This window comes from Pleurodeles waltl, chromosome 4_1, assembly GCF_031143425.1.
Source record: "Pleurodeles waltl isolate 20211129_DDA chromosome 4_1, aPleWal1.hap1.20221129, whole genome shotgun sequence".
In the NCBI taxonomy this organism is placed as follows: domain Eukaryota; kingdom Metazoa; phylum Chordata; class Amphibia; order Caudata; family Salamandridae; genus Pleurodeles; species Pleurodeles waltl.
The window spans coordinates 765,513,385-765,527,213 of record NC_090442.1 but is presented as its reverse complement, the minus strand read 5'-3'; the positions used below and the strand labels follow the sequence as shown (position 1 = coordinate 765,527,213).

The 13,829-nt window shown below is 43.4% G+C and overlaps 1 protein-coding gene across 4 annotated transcripts in view; it reads left to right on the top strand.

Moving 5' to 3' along the window:
• The window catches only part of LOC138288128 (cadherin-related family member 5-like), a 291,068-nt gene that overhangs the window by 147,001 nt on the left and 130,238 nt on the right, over positions 1-13,829 (top strand). For all 4 annotated transcript variants that reach the window (XM_069229388.1, XM_069229387.1, XM_069229391.1 and 1 more), the window contains exons 4-7: positions 1,629-1,688; positions 1,880-1,972; positions 5,698-5,784; positions 8,763-8,873. In XM_069229388.1, coding sequence (XP_069085489.1) covers positions 1,629-1,688; positions 1,880-1,972; positions 5,698-5,784; positions 8,763-8,873 — 351 coding nt within the window. The remainder of the gene's footprint in view (positions 1-1,628; positions 1,689-1,879; positions 1,973-5,697; positions 5,785-8,762; positions 8,874-13,829) is intronic.

The window sequence follows — 13,829 nt, the reverse complement described above, 5'->3', positions numbered from 1 at the left end:
CTTCCTAACTGAGTCCTTCTTTATGAGTGCACAACATCTGATTTGGAATTAAGGCAAGAGTATTCTTAGTGATCTCAAATGTTCACTATGCATTGTGCATGGTTCAAAAAGCAGTCTTTGCTAGAGTGATATTCATTGCTGCTTTGGCAGATGTGGGTTGTTCTACAGCAAATCAGGCTAAGTCATCTGCCTTCATTGTGAAGACTTTCTACCAGCTTTCCTACCACTAATTGTAATAACCAAGCTTAGGGCAACTGTAGTTTTCCGACTACCTTCAGAAAGAAGACTTCAGTGTCCATGTTGAGACTGAGTTCAAGTTTGAGAACAAATCTTGAGTAGAGTGAAAGGGCTGAGCCTCCCAAAACTGGGATTTATCATTCACTGAGATGAGAAACCTGGATCCAGTACATGTCTGGTCATACAGCTGGATGCTGCCATCTTGATGAGGAACTTCAGGAACAAGGCAAAACATCCACGTATGATGTATAACTGTATGTTTAAATAGACTGAGGCCCATTTCATTAGACATAATCTAGAAAGTAGGTAAATTTTATTCAACCTCATGGCAAAAAGGCCAAGCTTCCAGAGATCACATCTACAAAATCCTTGCAGCAATAGTAAATGAATTGTATTTTTAGATGCGAGTGGTTCTTCCCTGGTTCTGAAAAAGATAGTCTAGGTTTAATAGTATTCTGTTTATGGAAACATATTATTTCATTGAACTTCTCTCTTATATTCTTACAGTAATACCTTTCTTGATACTGGATGGTTTTGTTAAGTGTCCATTTTCTATTTTATGTATCTTCTGGTAGTAGCCTGGAGGACAAAGGCTCCCAGAATTCACAAAATCTCTGGAATTAATGCACTTTCACACCTTTTACATCAGCTTTCAATCATTTCAGGGACCTCATGCCAACAGTCATATGAGGTTTGTGGTAAACCATAATGAGAGAGAAACATCCCCAGGGCAGGAGCTGCAGCAGAGTGGGGGAGTCTGGTAAATCATGAAATGAGAGGACTCCAGGTCTTGCACCTTTTCCAGATGTGGTGGTCTGTCATACTGTGCAGCTAGGTGGTGTTTCATGTGCACCTGTTTACGTGTGACAGGAGCCAACTCCACACCCAAGAGACAATTCGAAGTAAAGACACCTCCATTGAGCACAATCTCTGTGTTGTTTTAGTTTTGCCAGATTTGATACAATGAGCCATGTAGTCACAATGTCCTGGTGGGGAAATCACAACATACATGTGTCTTTAGTGCCACACCCACCAGGTGCATTTCATACAAGGAGGGAGAATGGCCAGGGAACTGCATACGCAACTGGGGACGACAACTGAAATATGGGCTTTCTTTCCACCTATGGAAAGCAGGCGTTAGAAGATGGTGGTCCAAGAGTCTTGCCAGGATCATAGCTTGTCAGTTATTGATTAAGACGGTCTGTGAGACCCAGGTTCCTATGCACTGATATAGCAGCATGGTGTATTCTGCATGGGGTTTGGAGGTTGGAAGCCTATAAGGGAACTCAAGAGCACTTAATGAGCAATTGCAGCCATGGCATTACCACTAGTTTCATAAACAAATTGACAATACATCACCTACATAACGAATTGCACCTATTGCTTTACAGGCCCTGGAATCTCCAGTGCTGATGGTCACACTAACATGTTCTGAGGAAGGAGTTGCCAAGGTATATGTTTTTCTTTATTTCATCAAGCATCTAAAACGAGATCAAACATTAATCCTCTGGTGTCTGGGTAGAAATAAAGAGCTTCTCTTCCTTCTTTTTCCCATCCTGTTGCACTGCTTCCCCTCCCCCTAACTGCTCAATATCCCAATCTTCGTCCACTTCTCTTTGATTTCATCTCTCTGCCTCTTTAGGCCCAGTACAGAATCATCGTCCAGGTTCTTAACGAAAATGACAACAGGCCTACATTTCTAGAGTCTTCCATTATGGCTCGAAACATCAGTGAGGTGAGTAGTCAGTCAAAATTTGTTTATTGAGACCATAATCATTAAAACAGCAAAATCCATACACAATATATAGAAAACATATTGATAAAAAACAATAAGAACAGTTGCAATGTCTTAAAAAGTCATTTACAGCTAATGAAAACTTTCCTATCACACAGGTTACATCAAATACCTTGTATCCATTAACAATTCTTCAGCTTGTCCTCAAACTAAAATCCCATACTTCTGGAGAATTGGCCTTAAAAATATTTTCTGTGCAGGCAGTATCCATATGTAATTTATCAAAATGTGAAGACAGTTACATCTTGCACTCAAACCACATGTGCATTGTCCATTGAGCATACGAGAAAATGATGCGGCCCAATTCTAAACTTTAGCACTGCTTGTCCCAAGCCTACATTGGGTAAAGAATAATTATATGGAAACACTTCTTTACTCTGCTCTGGAAATACTAAAAAATAGAGGTGAATCTTTTTATGAGTAAAAAGCCTCAAATCATTTTCCCTGGCACATGTTTTGGTTAATCAAGGCTCATATTTAGATATCATCACTTGTAGGTTTGTATTAACCAATTCTATTGACAACCTACTACATATATCATATAATATCTTCCTGACTTCTTGTGCCTACTTTAATTCACCATCTACAACCTTATTTTGAAAGAGTTGTTGTAATTTTTGGGTTCATACTGCTCCCCTTCCGAACACAGAATCTTATTGCATTGGCACAGGTTCAGTAGCTGCAAGCTGTTAAATCAGCTTCAATTTTGATTGCTTGAAAAATTGCCGTTTTTTGGTAGGGACAGCAAATTCTTTAGGCATTTACCTTTTTCATAATCCCAGTCAGATGTATCCTTCATGATTTGTTTTAAAAACGCTCACAGATTAAAGTGCTTATGCTTTTAAAAGATCAATATGGTAATTCCACTGCAATTTCTTCTCTACTACATCATTAAATATTTATAATTGTTTACTACTTCTAATTTTATCGTACCTAAATTGTGGATATAATACAGGCTCCTTTTTCAAATGCCATACCATTGGTTTTATCCATATTAATTATAATTTGTGTCTTAGTACAGTAATTGTCAAATACTACTAATTTCCTCTAAGGGCCTATTTCTGTTAGATCTGTAATTACTACGTCATCTACATATAAAATACACAGGATGCGCAAAGCACCCATTTATTTTAGGACTTTTTCATTTCCGTTAGTACTGATGGTATACCGGCTTAAAAGATCAAAAATAGCAGTGGAGACAACACACATCCATGTGTCAAACCGTGTTGATTGATATCTTTTGTGACAGTGTTCTGTCTATATCTATTTCAATTTGTGCCTGATTTTCTCTATGCAATGCTTGAATAATTAAAATTAGCCCTTTTGGGATTTCTAGCTTTACTAGCATATCGTAGAACAATCTCTTGTCCACCAGATCACATGGAGCATGAAAGTATATGAAGTAACAGTACACATCCCCTTTTGCACGGTAGACTTTCGTTCTAAAGACCACAGACTAAAACAATAGAGTGCCCCTCTATAAAGCTACTTTGTGCAACTGGTATCATAGCCTCTATGTCTGTCCATTTTTTCAATAAGCCTAAAATTATTTTGGAGAATAATTTTCCCTCACGTCTAACAAACTTATCAGTCTATAGATTTATAGGGGAGGTTGTATCATCTTTTTTAACTATGAGCTTTATGATTGCTCCCGTCCAACTTGCCGGGAAAATTCTTGCTTTTATTATTCTTTGAAACACTAAAAAATACTCCTAGCCCACCAATCAATGTTTGTTTTAATTATAATAGCTGGAAAGTTATCTTGGCTGGACAGGTTTTAGTTGCCTAATTGTTTCCCTTATGATCAGAAATGAGAACTGGTCTACTATCTCCTTATCTATTGAAAACAAAATCATGCAGGACATCAACAAGTCCCTCAATCAAACATTGCATCTTACCTAACGCTTTTCCCATCCTATGTTGAACAAGCTGCCAAATCTTTTTTACATTATTTGTTGCTATTGCATCAATAATACTTTTGCAGCATTTATCTTAATATAAGTTGTTTTTGCTTAACATCACTTTATAATCTCTTTTTTTTATTTGAGGACGTACTTGTTAATACAGACATACCTAAAATGAATACATCATTTCAGTTTTCGTATCTGGCTTTTAGAAGTCTAAAGTCTTCATTAAACCAGGATGCTTCTTCCTTACTTTAGGATTCAGTTTATTTTCATATTGTTTGGCACGGGTTAACTTCAAACTAAGCATTAGAATACTGGCCTAATAATGTAATCATGCCAGCTTATGAAATGCACTGGCACTGCAACTCACCTAAGAAAGTGTTGTTTTGCTGAAAATTAGCCAACAATAATAAATGATCTTCTGTAATCCTAACAGTAGGGTATTTTAGGAATTCCACAATTAAGAGAAGAACCAAATATCTTACTTGTGACGCCACTGAGTTAATGGACAAATGTAGAGGGTGATTATCACTCCATCTGTTTGCAGAATCTCAAAGTCCTCAATTTGATTTAAAAAAACAAGCGTGCACCCACCTTTCACCTCCATGGAGGGTACAAAGGTCTGTTATGTTGCAGAGTACATGGTACCATGAAAAGAGAGGCTGTATGCCCCTGGTGCTTCCAGCTTTGCAAGACTGTATATTCTGTTCTTCGGTCCTGGAAGATAAGTGGAGTGAAGGCGAGTCAATCCTCTACTATTGAATTGCCCCAAGCAAGGGTCAGTGAATCTTTAGCTTAAAGGCACTGGCCCTGAAAGGCTTTACCGTGAGCAATGACCTTCATTTTTGACATTGAGGCCACCATCACATTTCCCCCACAATCTTTGGCACTTATTGCAGGCAACATGGCATTCTGACATAGATAGGTCAAACGTTCAGAAATGTTTCCATGAGTCATAGGTTTGTTTCCTCAAAAATGCACATGAGAAATGCATAATATTTTGTATAAACTAAGATGTAATTTCTATCCGTTTTTGCCAGTTTAGCAGAACCAGAGCTCGACTTCCTTTCACATAAGGGTTTGGCTCATCCATTATGTATGTAGCTTCTCCGAAAATCCAGGTATTGCTCTTCCCATCAGCTGAGTGTAATCCCATTTGCTGCGGTTAGCCCCTCCTACCGGTTGTATGCTCCCCCACCCCTCCTACGGTTGGATCGGCTAATTATAGGTTATATCCCAAAGTAAATAGAGCTCATCTGTCAGATTTGATTCAGCTGTGCCTATAGTCTGCAGAAGAACACGTGGAAGGATCACCGTTTTTTCAGGTATATTAGGCGAGGGAGAAATTTGAGATTTTAATGTCAAAGGACTGAGTAAAATGACACATTAATGACTGACCTGATGGCACACTTCGCAGGGCTGGTGAGAACTTAACTGCTCATTCACGTGAGGAACCTGAGTCGCAATATGTTAGTCAAGGGGGTTATGAATTACGACGCTATGAGAGAAAGGTTTTTCTTACCCCATCCTGAGCTACATCAGCTTTACCCAGGTGCTGGAAAGAGATGGGTAAATCTGTATTATCTGAAGAAGAAAAACTAAATAACTAAAGAGTTGTTTACAGTTGGGTGTGTGGGGTAAATCCTTATGCTAAACAGTGGCAACACCGCTCTAATTTTGACTGATAGCATTTGTTTGTGATAATTTCCGGATGTTCCCCATCTAGTTTCCAAACTGCCTTTATTCTCTTGTCTCCAGCTGGCTGAATTGGATTCTGTGGTGTTCACAGCTCAGGCAGAGGACAAAGATGGTGACACGCTCATGTACGTTCTTGACAACACAATGGTGAGTCTGTGCCAACAAAATATTACCTCTGACCCTTCCTCATCCACTAAGAGGACAAAGCCATTTGAAGAGGGAGATCTAGCCTGGCTTCTGCAAATCACTACAAGGCTAATGGGCCGCGTGGCTGTTGGGAAATGGTGTCTTCACCTGAGGACTGGGTTGTTAGACAGGCTGTAAGGAGTCTGAGTCTTGGAATGCTGGTTTCTGGGCTGGAACTTACCAGGCGCTCCTCATTAGTTCTGTGAATAAGTTGTCTGTAGGGAGTCACTCATTGCCAGCATTGCCGTTATGGCATTGGTGCTCTCCCTAGTGTTTAATGTACAGCTCAGCTGTTGACTAACCTTAAAGGTAGCTACAGATGCGAGACTGTACTTTAGTGGTAAAGCACTGAGGGTTGATATTAGGAAGTGTGCTGGCAGAATGTGCATGATGGACCTTTCAGCTGCTAGGGTAGGTTTAACGAGTGTAAGAGATCAGTGATCGAAGTGCAGTTGACGAAGCCTGGCACCACACGTTAAATTATTGAGAGAGTGTAGGTTTAACTATCTGGGAACCTGTAGAGCAGAGGAAGGAATAGGTAGGTGCCTTATGCCAACTTCTTGCTAAAATGTTAGCTGTCTACATTAGTATCTGCCGTCTAAGTAGGAGTTCCCTTTGCACTGACATCTGTGCTTTTTAGCCTTAAAATGTTGTACATGCAGTGTTAGAGACACAGAGGTCTGGGTTCAATATCCGGTGAGCTGTCAACGAGCAACACCGACAAGCTGACACATTCTACAGTGTACTGTAGGTTGCCTGACTGAGTTTTGCTTCTTTTATAATTGAAATGTGGGCTTTTGTTTAAATGCCTGAGCTGTCGAGCTTCTTCTAGCACTGAAGCGTGTGTTGCTGAGACACAGCTGTACTGAACTACTGCTGAAGTAGACATCACTCAACTAAATCCTATCTCACAGGGCAACTAAGCTTACATGCCCACGGACAAAGGTACCGTGACCTGCCGGACAGCTTACCTGACTGGTTTCGACAGTCTTGTTAGGGACATGCCGATAGCGACTTTGTCCACTGATTTCCTTTTTTTGTTTTCTCCCTCTTATTTTCTTGCTTTCTGTCTTTCTTTTGTTTTTTATTTGTTTTAACCCATTCATTTAGTATGTACCCCTCTTGTGAAGCATAACCTGTTTACCATTTCTCTGATTTGTTTCTTTTATCCTTTCACAAGTGTTTGTTTTTCAGGAACTTTTTTTTCTTATTCTAATAGCACTCAATGAGAGTGAATGCTTTTATGCTGTTCCCTGCGTTTTCCAACTCCTCCCAGCAGATTTTTCATATGGTTATAAAAATTCCATCTTCCACAACTCTGTCCTCCAAGCTGCTCTTATGCATGCTTCCACTTTTATTTAGTTTCGCCCTTCGAGCCACTTTAACTGCACTTTGCGCTTGTTCGTTCAGTTCCCCCCACGTTACTCTGTCTCTGCTTGCTTCACTCCCTGCGCCCTCTGTATTCCTGTCTTTCGACATTCTTTAGATGTCTCTGCTTTATATTAAACAAAATCCCCTCTGTGCCACGTGCATCTCACTGAGCAGCTGGAACATGTCGCTCCACTCTGAGCATGTCCCTCGTGTTACCAAGTGAATTTTCATTCAGAGTCCAAGCCTTCGTTGCGCATCCATGGAATTCAGTGGGATGCTGAAGCATGTTTCTGTGCCCTGTAGAAGTCAACGGGCAGGTGGATCATGTCCACCACCGTGACACAATGTCAGCCAGCGTGGGACTATTGGATGTCATGTATCATGCCACAGCACATTTCGTTTGGGAAATTTGGCATGTCCTGCACTGTTTGCAGCACATTGCAAGGGGCAGCTGGAGCAGGCCACTCAGGCCCGTATTTATACTTTTTGACGCTAAACTGCGCTAACGCAGTTTAGCGTCAAAAAGTTTTGCGCCGGCTAACGCCATTCTGAAGCGCCATGCGGGCGCCGTATTTATTGAATGGCGTTAGCCGGCGCTAGCAGACCGGCGCTGCCTGGTGTGCGTGGAAAAAAACCACGTACACCAGGCAGCGCCGGCGTTGGGGAAAATGGCGTTAGGGCGTCTTAAAATGGTGCAAGTCAGGTTGACGCCAAAAAATCGCCTCCACCCGATTTGCGCCATTTTTAACGATGCCCAGACGCCATTTACATGACTCCTGTCTTAGTAAAGACAGGAGTCATGCCCCCTTGCCCAATGGCCATGCCCAGGGGACTTATGTCCCCTGGGCATGGTCATTGGGCATTGAGGCATGTAGGGGGGCACAAATCAGGCCCCCCTATGCCAACAAAAATTATAAAAAAAATAAAAAATTATACTTACCTGAACTTACCTGAATGTCCCTGGGATGGGTCCCTCCATCCTTGGGTGTCCTCCTGGGGTGGGCAAGGGTGGCAGGGGGGGTCCCTGGGGTATGGGAGGGCAGCTGTGGGCTCATTTTGAGCCCACAGGTCCCTTAACGCTTGCCCTGACCCAGGCGCTAAAATCCGGCGCAAATGCGGGGTTTTTTGCCCCGCCCACTCCCAGGCGTGATTTTTGCCCGGGAGTATAAATACGACGCATTTGCGTCGCAGTCATTTTTTTAGACGGGAACGCCTACCTTGCATCTCATTAACGCAAGGAAGGCGTTCACGCAAAAAAATGACGCTCTTTCCTCATACTTTGGCGCTAGACGCGTCTAACGCCAAAGTATAAATATGGCGTTAGTTTTGCGCCGAATTTGTGTCGAAAAAAACGACGCAAATTCGGCGCAAACGGAGTATAAATATGCCCCTCAGTGTCTGTTAATGGGGAATTAAAGCATGTCCTTCACGTGGGTCAGTCACAACATGCTCAACATGGACATTCCAAATTGGCATGTAGCTGCGATTATGGTGTTTTTTCCTCGTCCCCATAGATCAGTGACATTAGTGAATGTGTGTACATAAGTGAAATTGTGCTTCCATTTCAGGCTGACGCCAAGTACTTCCGGATTGACATGCCAAACAGTGGGAAGTTGGTGCTGGCCCGGACGCTTGATTATGAGACCAAACAAGAGCTGGACTTTGTCATTTACGTTGTGGTGAGTGTTCGAGTCAAAGTCTACAGGTTATATTGCCAATTTACTCACTTCTAAGTGCACGTGTGTTCTACCAGATAGTGCTGTCTGTAGTAAGAACTGGATGGTAACAGATAAACTCACTCCCAAGCCAGACTTGCGATCATGGCAGCCACTAAGTCTTTGGCGATGCCATGACCCATGAAACCCCACTACCACTTTTTCCCTTTTTAAAGCAACTGCAATGTTTTGCAAATAGGTGTGAGTGTATGATAGGACATAGCATGCCAGACACAGTCACAGTCCTGATGGAACCTCCAATTCAATAGGGTGTACTCTTTCACGCTAGAGTTTTGGAGAGACTGAGGCCCATATTTATACTTTTATAGCGCTGCATTTGCGTCGTTTTTTGACGCAAAATCGGCGCAAACACAAAATGCCATTGTATTTTGTGAGGTTGCGCCGATTATTTTGTAAGGTTGCGCCGATTTTGCGTCAAAAAACGACGCAAATGCGGCGCTAAAAAAAAAGTAGAAATATGGGCCTGAAAATGTATAATGGACAAAAAAGGCTTAAAAAGAACATATTCACATATGCTACATCAAATATTACACCTAAAGAAGACATGCAATCATACTCGACCAGAGTCTAAAGACAATACCTTGGGGCTTTCGGAAGCAGAAGTACTCAAAGGAGTCCACAGCTTATTAGAGTCAGTGGGGACTGCAACCCCACCACCCCCCGCTGCCTTCCGTCATGGTGCATCAACCCTCCATAACTGGAAGACGCAGCTGATCCATCGCTTGGAGGTACCACTCTTTAGTAGTTGCTTCGACGGTATAGAGAAGGGTCATCCCTCTGTACACACATTCTCCTTAATGTACACTTTGGGCATGCGGTGGCCTTCGGTGTTAGTCACCCACCCCTTTACACAAACCATCCTTTTCCCTTGGGAAAAGGAGCTCTAGGCGCTACTCACTCATTGCCCCAGTTGTTAATTCATCTACTAATCAGAATAGAGCATGGGCAACGACGTTGATTTCTTAGCCTCTTGTCTCCACAACACACAGGTAACTGTGGCGGTCCGATCACATGGTGCTCCTGTCATGCAGTGTAAGCATGCTTGCTTGTCACATTGTACATTTGGGTCTCTCTCTCTCTCCTCCGCCCTACCTGCCCCTCCCCCCCACCCCCCCCCCCCCCCCCTTCAAAGCAAGGGTCACTCCCGACTGATAAGAACACAAGATACTTATTAGCAGTGGCTGTTGTATTACATCCATCATTTTTTTGTTTTTCCTCGGTGCTTTGACCTCCGATGGTATCACAGAGATGACCCTTTGCCTCTAATTTAGCCCCTCTAAGGACTCCTATTTCCTGCTGGGGATAAAGGAAGGGCGGGAATGAAACCCACAGAAAGGCTTCCGGGGCCCCCTGTGCGCACTGTCCTTCCACAGCCTTCACCACAACTAAGACCACGAACAGCGAGGCCTGTGCCAGGTGGGACCAAAGGCCAAGCCAGTGGCAGCAACTGCTGTACTTGACTGATGCGTATACACAGCAAAACACTGGACCCCGCTGCCAATGCTTGAGTGTCCGCTGCTCACTCGCACCAGGGCGCACCACACACCACTCCAGATCCGAAGCAGTCACACGCTCCCAGGTGGCACTCAGCCAGCAATCCTGTCTCGGGCAAGGGAAGGCACAGACGTGTCACTAAAGGGCGCAGCAAGCCTGTGCCGTGGTGATTATCCACCATCAGTCATTTACATCCAATTGAACAGGTCAAACCCCAAAGCACTGAAGTAGTCCCACTACGATTTCTGCCTGGTGGCGAAACCGAGCACAAACCTCCTTAAGACTCGCTTGTCTATCACGCGCTACGTTTTGAAAGATCCAGGGCACGTTGCTGAAGACTGAAGAAGGACTGTAAATTCCCTTGCAGAAAAGACTGTTAGTGAATAGGTACTGAGGAGCTATGCAGGTAAGACGCTGCTATTCAAACTAATATAGCTACGCTCTTCTGAAGAGCTCCAAATGACGCTAAATATATACCAAACACAGCATGAGGAAATGCTTCTACTTGATTATCATTGACAATAAAGAGTTGCGTTGAAGCAAGGTGTGACGAAATGTATTGGACATCAACAACTACAGTGACAAAAATGTAATGGGGTTTCCGTAAATGGGCTATCAGGTAAATGACTACATTTAACTGTGATCTAACTCTATAAATGCCAACACACGTGTGAAATTATTCAGGCTGGTTTGATGGGGTGCACTCACATTATGTATGTTAGAAGAAAGAACCAGATACATCCTACAAAGCTTTCAGGGCAGGTAATAAACCAGAACATGAACCTTAAAATCTGTAAAACCGTCTGGCCTATTTATGATGAATTCCTTCAGCCTCATCGCCCTGTTCAGTCATTCAAGCGAATGGCATTATCCAATTCAGAACAACATACCACCATATCTGACAAGCAGTCTGCGGTCTAGGGATTTACTGCCCCTTTCCCATCTGCATCTCCTACAATCCTAGAGCATCCTCGCTGCCAGATCCTGCCTTCCACCCCCCTCTAGACAGCGCCTTAAAGGGTCACCCCCGGCTTCTGGACCGGTACTCTAATTGAAGCTGACATGATCTTGGCAGTTTCCACTCCTCATTTGTGTCTTAAATCCTAATTTCCAATTTACTTAATAGGTTCTCGTGGACGCTCCTGGTTATAGGATAAAGCTGTCCTTCGCCCACGCCCACAAACCCAGCAGGGAAATCCTCTCTCTGGCCTCTGATCCTTTTCGTCACCATGGGCGTCAGGGTTTTCCTAAAGTGTATTTCCATGACTACTACTTTGAGGCGCTCTTTCTTGTGTTAACCAGGTCACTCACATCTCTCAAGTGCCCACTTAATCTCATACCGTGCCTGACGCCACAAGTAGCCTGGATCGCCCAATATAAAACTACAAGCAGAAATGAAAGACTGATTGAATACATACATCTGTCTTTCCCTTCTCACACTCCCACGCCTTCACTACATTCTACCACTGGCCTCTATGAAATGTCACACAACGACAATTTCAGCAACCTGAGAACCCAGGAAATGAGGAGGGTCTTCCAGGACAGAAGACAAAACTTGTGTTTCCCAGTAACAACCCTGTGCCTGTAGGATCCTTTTCCCTGCAGAAGATGAAGCATCCTTCTGTACATGCTCACCTTCCTTGCAGGAATGTCCTCCTGGACAGACTAGTTTGTGCTCCTGGAACATAGCCCTGCACATGGACGGTCACTCCGCAGAAGCATTATCTTGCACAGATACAGCTGTCCTACAGGAACATTCACCTGCACAGACGTCCCGTATGCAGGACCATTCTCTTGCACAAACAGATATAGTCCACATGAAAACTGCCCTGCGCTGCAATTGGCACCCTACAGGAATATCCTATTGAACAGAAAGCTCTATCGGGCAGGAATATTGTCTTGCACTGACATGGTCACCCGCTGGAACTTCCTCCAGCTTAGACATGTTAAACCACCAAGAGTGTTGTCCTGTACTAATAAGTACATCCTGCAGGAACCTTATCCTGCACAAACATGGCCACCCTGCAGGATCATCCTCTGGCACAGACATGGGCAGCTTGTAAAGGAACATTGTGCTGCAAAGATGTGATCACATTACAACATCCTCCTCCTGCACAGACATGGAGCAGGAGCTCTCTCATGCACAGTTATGTCTACTTTGTAGGAACATCCTCCTGCACAGATGTAGGAATAATGCAAACCTACAGAAGCATCCACCTGCACAGAAGAGTACCCATCAAGAGCACCCCTCCATGCTTCAACTCTAGTAAACTGTTGAATAACGGTAAAAGGACTACAGAGACCAGGGTGCCTGGGGAGGCTCACAGTTGTGCCTAGTAAAGAACAAGTGCTGGATAGCTGAAGGAGTGTGTCATGTTGCTTTTAAAAAATCGCTTACAATGTTGCGTTTTCCAGCAATCGCACCTTCCATGTAGACACAGATGTCTACCACCCTCCTGATGGGACAACTTACTTTACTTTGCCGCTCTCTTGCACATTATACTCTCCCATATGCCTGCATCCGATTTTTCAAACCAACCCGATCCTCCAAAGAGGCAAGGAGCGCTGTAGCAATACCATAAGTTACAGTTCCATACAAATATGTGGACAGCTGCCAGGGCCGTTTTCAGGCATGGCGAAGCGGGCAATTGCCCCGGGCCACAACCTTCCAAGGGAAGTAAACTTTGTCTCACTTCTATTTCTGTATGTCAGCCTTTCTCCTCTCTGTCTACCTCTAACTCAGTCTCTCTTTGCCCATGATTCTTTTAAGGATTTTTGGGGTCCTAGGCAAGTCATATTTCTTTTGTTTTTATAAACATTTTATTGGTTTTAACTTACTGGCAATATCAATAATAAGCATGTTAATTTTTATTAGGCTAGGCATGTGACAACTGTTTTGAGTGACCCCATTTTTACAATTTCTGCATGGTATCATGCAGACTTAGGTTAGCAGAAAATGGGTAATAAAATTCAAAGTTGTTCCCAACAGGGGGCCCCATGTCTTGCCGGGGACCCCAAAAGTCTTTGAGAGGACAAGACACATCTCCACTGGTGTGGTAAATTCTCCTCATCCCAACACACCTTCGCTGCATTTTTCCATGAACGTCAGAAGCGCTTACGTTGTAATTGTGGCCAAAGGCCACTGCCACGACCTGCAGTCCTCGTATGATCCTGCAGGTGTTTCTTCTGTACCTATGTATCGATGGCACATCCTGATTGTGTCTGTAGATAACAAAAAACACATCTGCACTGTGTATTCTGTGAAATGGAATCTTAATCTATAGTGAAAGGGACAGAAACTTCAAATTGCTGTCTCCCCAGTGGCTGATTAGAATTTGGGACAAGGCTGACAGTGGGTGCTGCTAGCCATTCTGTTCATGTAGCTTTTAATTCTTAAACTGTAAT